At 41.0% G+C, this 9,396-nt stretch overlaps 1 protein-coding gene across 4 annotated transcripts; it reads right to left on the minus strand.

Annotated features, from left to right (window-relative positions):
* Positions 1 to 409: 409 nt before the first annotated feature.
* Positions 410 to 9,103, minus strand: SDHAF4 (succinate dehydrogenase complex assembly factor 4). 4 transcript variants are annotated; one of them, XM_058419940.1, is made up of 3 exons: positions 7,873 to 8,092; positions 6,474 to 6,626; positions 410 to 1,484 (listed from the first exon to the last, which is right to left on the minus strand). In XM_058419940.1, exons 1-3 carry the CDS (start codon positions 8,018 to 8,020, stop codon positions 1,408 to 1,410), a joined length of 378 nt encoding a protein of 125 aa, XP_058275923.1. In that variant the 5' UTR covers positions 8,021 to 8,092; the 3' UTR covers positions 410 to 1,407. The 4 variants fall into 4 exon arrangements, with proteins under 4 accessions (XP_058275923.1, XP_039915461.1, XP_039915459.1 ...); XM_040059527.2 differs by lacking the exons at positions 410 to 1,484; positions 7,873 to 8,092 and adding exons at positions 5,169 to 5,347; positions 9,035 to 9,103; XM_040059525.2 differs by lacking the exons at positions 410 to 1,484; positions 7,873 to 8,092 and adding exons at positions 5,169 to 5,347; positions 8,100 to 8,453.
* Between the last annotated feature and the right edge of the window lie 293 nt (positions 9,104 to 9,396).

Consider the following 9,396-nt stretch of genomic DNA (forward strand, 5'->3'; position numbering starts at 1 on the left):
TCTGTGGAAATCAGTGGCTGGGAAAGAGGTCCAAATAATTCCTCTCAGGGGGAAAAGATGGACAGAAAGATGCCCTGTCTCTGGTCTAGCAGAGATAATATCAATCAACACAGAACAGGGAGAAAGATGCTCAGTCTGCAGGGGGTTTAAGACATTCATAGGATACAAGGATTTTGTCAGTTCCACCCCTCAGAGCACTCATTTTGAATAGAGTTCTTTTCTCAGGATTTGCCGTTTTGTAACTAAGATTCAATATCTACTGGGACACCCTTTCTGCAACAAAAGTGTTTTAGAAGATGACACGACTACCCCTAAAATAAGCAGCAGTTTTGGAGCTGGAAGAGGGAGCACAGCCATACTCATATTAGAATGTAGCCTGCACATCTCAGTTGGTCTGGTCTGGAACACTGGCCACCAGCTAAGCAAAAGTATTTTATATTGTATTTTACAAAAGCAAGAAGGTGACCACAAACGTGCGTGCTTTTGATCTCCATGAGCACATGAAAACACATTTCAAACCACTTTCTTATGTTCAGATATACTTGATAATAGGTACTGACTCAGGAACAATTACAAAAAACAAAGAAGTACCAAACTTGCTTCTCTTATAAAGCTTTCCTCCTTTTCCTGACATTTCAGAACAAGATGGTGTGGTGCTTTTTCAACAGGAATACCAAAATAAAGGTCACAAAAAGGCATTTAATTTGTCACTACAGACCACTGGAATTTATTTATTTTATTATTTATTTCTTTATTTCAGTCAACTGAAATTTATTGCAATTCACTGCAATTCATTTATTGCAGTCAACTGAAAAAGCAGTAAAGAATTATAACGGCATTCTGTGGTACTTTACAAACATATGCTACTATCACAAGTAATATTACTGTGATTCTATTATGTATTCTGTGTTCCAACTTAATAAATCAACACCGAAATAAATACTTTCCAAACAAGTCAATATATAGCAAATATTTTCTTAAACTGTAAATTGAAACTTTATGTATTTTAAAATAAAGTAATTATGGTGCAATTCCTTCAAACAATAAAGGCTCCATAATTTTAATAATGTACTAAATGCAACTATGCCAAGTAGCAGAAACAAATTTAAAAAAGAAAACCTACTGCAGAAACACAACACAGAGATTTTTAGTAAAGAAAACGAAAGAGCAGCAAGTGTCTTGCAGTACTGCAAGAATTTGCATACACACAGAACAATTTTCCTTTGTCTCCCAGAAAGTTAACAGAAAAATTTAGGATACAACCACTGCTGCTCTTCACTGTTTATACTAACAAAAAGTTACAAAAAATATTCAATCAGTATTTATGATAAAACCGTATCTATGGCTGATCTAATAGTTAATGCCTCAAGCTATTTTCTTACCCTAATGCTAAATTCCAGTGAATTGCTAATAGTAATTATCTGGGAACAGCAGGAAGAAAGCTCCAAAAAAGTGCTGAAGTGCTGCTTTCCTAACTGCAGGCTCTGCAAGAAAACAAAGAGAAATGATCATTCATACCCTAGAATATCACTGTATTGTTTGTTACATTCAATCCCTGATCACTTTTGACAGGTACCACAAGAGATTTTGCAGCACCATAGAATTTTATGTTTAACTGTTACTGGAGCCCAGGGCTCCAGTAAACGGTAAATGCCAGATTGCCAGACAATGTAAGAGGGCCCCTTGGCATTCACTCTTTGGCTCTTACATATTATTTTGTTTATATGTTCAGTTTTCTATGTCTTATTGACACATTCCAAAAACAAGTTAAGCAAACACTTGTTGCTGGCACCAGCCTGGGTTCCACCAGCCAGTGGAAAAAAAGGCTTGAAGCTGCTCAAGATTGAAGTGGTATTTTCTATTTCCCATGCACCAATTCCTTTTTGGCTATTTATAACACAGGTTAACAACAGCCTTTTTATTTTAGGAAAAATTTCTTCAACAACAGGGCCATCAAGCTTAGAACAGACTGCCCAGGGAAGTGGTTGAGTCACCATCCCTGGAGGAATTTAAATGATATGTAGATGTGGCACTCAGGAACATGATTTAGTGACAGACTTGGCAGTGCTGGGTTAACGGCTGGACTTGATGATGTTAGAGGTGTATTTCAACCTAAATTATTCTGTGATTCTGGTTTTTGAAGGAAAGCAAAATCCCTGACTTTTTTGAGATACTCTGTCTTACTGCTACAGATGCTAGCACTCTCAGAATTATCTTCCAAATCAAGGTACTTCACGGATACTGGAATGGAGTGTCTAGGACCTGCCTGAGCTCTGACAGGAAGGACTGCCTGCCTGTGGCTCTGACAGCAGTAGTCATCACCTGCATGAAAGACAACAAGCAGGGGCCTGGACAGTACTTGGGTCAGCCTTTAATCACAAAGCTGAGGGAGACTGAAGAAAAACAACTGAAATGTAAGGAAAATTATGGAAAAGTGAGACCAGTTCCTCATTTGCTAAATCAAAACAGTGTAATTCTGCATCCAGGGAGAAATGCACCTGCAGTCAATGCTGAGGAAAGCAATTCAATTTGAAAATCAGGAATGCCAATAAGTACAACTAGGTAAACATTCATGGAATGTGTGCTGGGAAGGGTAAAACCGGGTATGAGAAGATAATGAAGTAATGCAACAATCCCTGGAGAAGATTTAGAATTAAAAAATAAAATAACTGCAATATTTTACCACCTCTTTGTGAATTAAGACATTAAGCCTATTAATAATGATGCAGAAAAGGCAGAAGCTTCCAATTAAAATTTCCACTTCCTATTTGAAAAGGCTGTGTATTGTGTAAGAAAGTATTTTCCAACACACTGAACGTTTCCAGTAACTGAAACAGCAAAACATTACTTGAAAATAATTAACCAACACCATCTATTAAACACAGCTGACCTAACCTATCTTTAGATAACTGAAATGTCAATAGATTTTGGAAAGATCTGTCACTCTACAGAAGGGATACGAGAATTAATTAGATATGAATACAAACCAATTTTCCAATATCCAAGCCATACTGCAGAATTTAAAGGTTCACAATAAAATTACCACTAATTAACACCTTTTATGAGGCTTTCGATAATCTCATTTTGCTTGTTGGTGAGGTACTTGGTTGATAAACCTATAACAGAACAAGTTCAGTATTTTTGTAGGGAATCATCACAGTGAGACAAACATCCAAACTCACAACTAGAGCAAGACTATGTCTCCAAGACACACACTGGATACACAAACGGCCAGATTTCAACAAGGAGCTCCACCACTGGCTGCCAGTCAAGTGAGTTTTAGGGGAGGCTGCTCAGATTTGTAACAAGACCAACACACTTTAATGCTCTCATTAAACCGTGCAAAGGCAAAGCTAGGCAAAGCTAGGCAAAGCTCACACATAGCCAGAGTAATGCAAACCCCACACCTTCCTCTGAATCTGTGACCAGAGAAGATCCATTTGTTTGGGCTATCAGAAAGAACTTGCAGAGAAATAGAGCACACATTCACACATTTCAATAATGACAACTTACTTTCATTAGTAAGGACTCACACAAGTGGTAGATTTGCACTCTACTATTCCTCTATTACAGTAGACTAGGCAAATTCTTGAATGAAGAACTGAGCTCAGCCTGACGGAAAGATTTTTAGTTTGACACCAGATAACTTGGTTTTAAGTATCTAAAATATTAGATCACATAACAGAATTTGTTCCCTTTGACCATAAGGTTTCAGACAATAATGCTGTATTTTTCCCAAGCAACATTTAGCCCATGTGCAAAAGGGGACCTTGTATTGGATTATGTAACCTAGAAATGTTTGTTCTATTTCATCTGTTGAAGGCTGTTTTTTTGGGAGATGTTTTCTCCTTCTCTTGCCCCTCCAGGGGGGAAGGAGGAAGATGCCTCCTCATAATGGCCCAGCCATTAAATCCAGGTGGGGCAGTGTTTCTTATCTCTTTCACCACCCCTCCATCCTCCAGGGGGACATCGTAGGGCCCACCAATGATGTGACACATTCCATTGTGAGATGCTCCACCCAGCGGGGGAGGAGCCAGCTGTTCCTAGCTAGATAAAAACTGGTACTGAAGGACACAAGGTATCCTGGTTTTCCACTGGATTCCCGGAGGGAGACTGGACCCATCTCGTCACCACTGGACTTTCTACAGGACCATCTTTACTCCACAGAACCACATCTGTTACTCCAGGAGGATTTATTTGGATTGCTTCCAACACCCTCATCAACAGGGTGTCAGGTCATATCCCTGACTCTGCTAGGGTTTTTTCCAGGATCTTTCTTTGCTTCCTTGCTTTTTTTTTTTTTTTTTTTTTTTTTTTTTTTTTTTTTTTTTTTTTTTTTTTTTTGTACTACTACATTTGTATTTTCCTTTTTATTTTTAATATTCCTAGTAAAGAAATACTTATCTTTGCCTGAAAGCCCCTAATTGCAAAATTATAATAATTTGGAGGGAAGGGGGTTTACATTCTCCATTCCAAGGGGGGGCTCTAGCTTTCCCTGGAAGACAACTGTCTTTCAAAACCAAGACAGACCTCCACTTACAAAAGAAAAGATAATGCAAGTAGCATGAAGAAGACAGGTGATACAGAACAGTGTTCCCGAATTGCAAATACAGCACCTCTACACTGCTTGCAATCAAGAGCTGACCCTCTCCAAAATGAAGTCTCCATTCCACTGTGCTACTTACAGTCCTCAATCAGAGACAACACTGTCCTTTCCCTACAAACAGGAAAAAACACCCAACCCACTGTAATGGGGACACAGGGAAGGTTCTGGAGTAAAGCAGCTTTTATCAGGGAACCACTGTGTGAAATCAGTGACCTACTGATCTCCTCAGAGTTGGCTCTACTTTCGATGGTGTCCAGGTTCATGAAATGCAGAGGTCTTTCAACGCTTTTACGACACCACATATATCTTTACATTCATGAAGAAATACAAGCTCTTATATATCTCTATAAGCTCCTGACTACCAATTTCACAGCGCTATACTTGCATTTATACTTGCACAGTGTAAATAGCTTTAAAGATCAGGCAGACTTTGAGCCACTAACAGCTCCATAGTCTGAGCTGCAGCACTGTGTTAATTACATTACATTATTCAGAAAATTCATTACATGACAGAATGTGGTGGCACATCAGAAACAATAAGCTTCACAACAAATCGAGGTGATACTTTTTTCTATACATTATATTTTTCAGCAACTAGAAATATTTTATTAGCAATACAGACACTGAAATATTAGAAATCTATACAACGTCCTTTTCTCTCCCAGTCTCCAAAACGTGTAGGTTCAGGGCCTCTAGGTCCACCCCTCTCTTTTGTAGTAGGATTGATTCCATCAGGGAATTCTAAAATAATAGGGAAAATTCATTAAAAATTCTATAATCTTGACAAATATAAAGATGCTATCACTTATGATGTTCTCCTTTTAGTTTCATTTTCAAAGACAAAATCAATTTTTTTTTTGTTTTGAAATGCAACCTTGATTTAAACATTTCCCAGAGTCCTACAAAATTAATTTCAGGTTTGTTGACTGCAATTTGTATTCAGCCATCCGGATATTTATAGTAATCTACTGATACACTAAAAAGTAAGACCTCAAAATAGACAAACATGGGTTATTGCTACCGATGAAATGCAGCAGAACATCACACTATGGTGAGTTATATACAAAGCATGACTATGGCTTTTAGTTAAGATGGCTAATTAAAAAGAAGAAAGAGATTCTTTCTCCCATGTAACAAAAAAACTTATGTTCCTATTTAGTTCAGCAGTGATGTATCTGTGCCTCAATCTTGTCATGCAGCCCCACTGAGGTCACCAGAACACAACAACCATACCAGTTCATTAGGTCTTCCCAGGCCTCACCAAGCTGCTCAGTAAACTCAGAATCAATTGTTTCTTTTCAAAACTCTGCCTGAAAAACTAAGAAATTTTGGCCACAAAGTGCAGCATGAATCAGAAATATTTTGTGGACAAAGAAATAAAACAGGCCTTTTGAGTAATGCAAAGTAATCGGTGCCTTGGTGAATTTACTGGCACCATTTACAGCTGTACTGTTACAGACTGATACCAGCTACGCTTCTCTGAATCATGCAATGCTTTGTGGTGGTGGAAAGCACCTCTGGCAAACACTTGGCTCAAGCCCTGCTAAAGGCAGGGCTGGTACTGTCAGGACACTCAGGCAAACTTGCTTATCTTCAAGATCAGAGGAAGCCCAGGTTCTCTGTGTGACTTGCTACAATATTTGACTATGGTTGTTCTGAAGATTCTTCTCCCTTGGTGCACCATTTGCTGCAACTTGTGCCCACTGCCCTGCCTCTCTGGCTTTTTGTTTTTTGTTCGAGTCAGTAAGCTCAGAAAATGATTCTAAAGAGTGCTGAATGCCTGTAACCTTCTTGAACTGACATCAGCACAGCATCTCACAATCTTGCCTTTAAAACACAGCTTCGAATTTTGTAAAACATTACTTACTTTCCAGGGGTTCCTTCTCCATACTGGACTCTTCTGGTTCATCAAACCGACCTACTGGTAGCTTTGGTTTCCTTAGTGGCTGCTTAGCAGGTTCAGATCTTCCTCCTGGTTTAGAGCTGGAGCTGCTTCGCAAGTGGCAAAGAAGTGATGACTCTATCAAGCAAACGGACACGTGTAGCATAAATGTGGGAGTTTAACACTAAGTAATGCTGTGACTGTCCAGAGCACCTCTGAAAAAAACCTACTTCAAGGATGAGGGAGAGGAAGGCAGGAAAACAAACTCTAAAAATTTTTTAACATTCAACTCACAAACACCTAAGAAATCAGCACAGATAATTATTTTTAGCCCTAGAAACATATGTAGGCAAAACTGTGTTAGTTGTATAACTCAGTTCACATAAACAGCGTATTTTAAACTGCTTTAAATTATCATTGCTGTTACTTTCCTGTATTTAGACAGTAATCATGCTAGCATAGACCAGTACAGTCTGTTTTCCAGGAGAAATCCTAACCTCCCCCAAGAAACCTGCTGATTTCCATGTCTTGGCTCATTTCCAGCAGCTTTTTAGTCAGACAAAGCTTCTGCTTTTCCAAAGGAAAGTTTAAAAAAATAAAATGTTCCCCTAGTAACAGGTTTCCCAGAATGTCGGCAGAGGATAGCTGGGTTTCCCTTAGGATGGTAAAATAATTCAGCTGGTAGTCAAAAGTAGGAAAAACTTTGAGCATCTTTAAGTTCAATTATGTAACTGCATGCAAATGCTTTCATTAAAAGCATTAACTTTTTTCCTTTAAAGTCCTAGGAATAATTTGGTTAAAAAAGCCAAATGTCCACAGTGAGCATGAACTATCCACTAAAAATACTTTGGCTGTGGACAGGTGCCTAAGCAGTTCTGACATTTCTTAGGAAGCAAGATTCAAACAGAAATCCTCCCTGTACCAGCTGGGTGCAAAGTACCTGAAAGAACTGTAATTTTATTTTCCTGAAGAGATTGAATCAGGAAGCCTTCTCAAGCACTGTTAATCTGACTCACCTTAATATACACCAACTAACAACCCACTTATATTCCCATAATCAGCATATTCATTCATTTTAAATACCACATCTTTAGTATCAAACCCTACAGCTACATAAACTGTATTATGTCTGCTAACTGCTGCCAATGCCCCCAAAGGAGTATTTTTTTTTTTTTGCTTTAAGCATGACATAACAAACTATTAACAGTAAAGGATCTAATCTGTTGCAAACATTGGGTCTTTCTACTCCTGCCAAGCTTCTTGTCATTTTTCAGTAAGCTAGAAGAAAAGCTAGCAAGAAAATTAAATTATAGCCAGCATTCTAGTCCAAATTCAAATAAAAATCAGCTTAAGGTACTGGTACAAAATTGATTATCTCGGTCACCAGAGAAGAGGCAAAATCCATTTTCCTTGATGCATTTACTTGATATCCTTGACCAAAATACACTCTTCTTGAAAGAGAGGTGACAAAAGTTCGACATTAAGCATCTCTGAAAAAGATGAGATGAACTATCAACATTAGTAAACCACATCCTACAAACTGATCTTTGATTCCCTCCTCTTTTACACGGTGTCACAGAGCCCTCCCACTTATTAATTATATAACTGAACCTGAAGTTGAAAATCTCAAGTCTTTAAAGTTGCTGCGCTGCAATATTCCATCTTTTGAAGTGGTCCACAGCCTGTGATTTATCCTAACAAAGCCATCCATGCAGCAGGAGCTGGGCACACATCGGGATGCTCAGAGGATTAGAGCATCATCCACATCTTGTCATGAACCTGACAGCCAAATAGAGCACAAACATCTAACAACAAATTTTTAACAGCTCTTCAATTAACAAACAGCATACTGGTTTGTTTTAGGAGTATTGTATAAAAAGCATCACAGAACCTCAGTCAAAAACAGACAGGGAAGCACCCAATAAAGAGCGCAAGCTAAGGTCTGTGGGAGAGGTTCTGTTATCCAGTCTGCCTTACCTCTCTATAAACAAACCACCCGAATTTCCTCAGGTGAAGGGCACGGACCCATAACTTCCAGGTCCACAGCACATTTCCTCCAGCTGTGGAGTAGTTTATCCAAACGATAAACCACTGTTTAACATTTTACTGCCGTTAAGTAGTATAAATGAACGACAGGGCAACAAAACCTCCGTAATAACAGATTTGCCCAACAGCAATGGGTTTGCAATACAGGGGAGAATATTAACACCGAATGGGCGGGGGGTGGAGGGGAGGAGGGAGGGAAGGGGGTTAGAGCAGGGAAGCTGTAGGGACATGGAAGGCGCGGTGACAGCTGCGAAAGCCCCCGGGCCCCGCGGGCTGAGGAGGCGGGGCGTGTCGCACTCCTCACCCGCCGCCATCTTGGGCGCTCTCCAGTCCCTCCCCCAGTGCCGGCAGCCCCGGGCGCCCGCCCTGTCCCCTCGCTCGTCAGTTCGTGCGGGAGGAAGGGCAGGAGGGCAGGGCAGCCGGGGAGCCGAGGAGCCGAGGAGCCGAGAAGCCTTTCCGCGGCACAGCTCGAGCCCTCCCGCCCTCCGCCCGCCTCTTACTCGCTGCCCCGGGCGCGCCGAGCAGCAGCCGCAGAGCCATGGCCGGGACGGAGCCGTGCGGGGCGGGCGGCGGCGCCGCGCAGGCGCCCAAGGAGGCGGCGGCTCCAGGCGGGCGGGGGCGGCGAACGCGGCCCAGGTCAGGGCTCCGTCAGCGGCCTCACAACCCCCTGTGCCTCCACGCTGCTCCCGGGCTCCGGCAAACAGAGGCGAACGGCACCTAGGGAGCCATGGTTCCGGTGGAGGCAGCTATGGGCTCTTAGGGGTACTCGAGAAACTCTTCTCTCCATCACTGGGCAAACTTGGAGCAAAGACGTCTCCTGACTTCAATGCAGTGAAGAGTTTAGCGCTGCAAGTACCCGTTT

Source organism: Hirundo rustica, chromosome 3 (assembly GCF_015227805.2).
Source record: "Hirundo rustica isolate bHirRus1 chromosome 3, bHirRus1.pri.v3, whole genome shotgun sequence".
Lineage (NCBI taxonomy): Eukaryota > Metazoa > Chordata > Aves > Passeriformes > Hirundinidae > Hirundo > Hirundo rustica.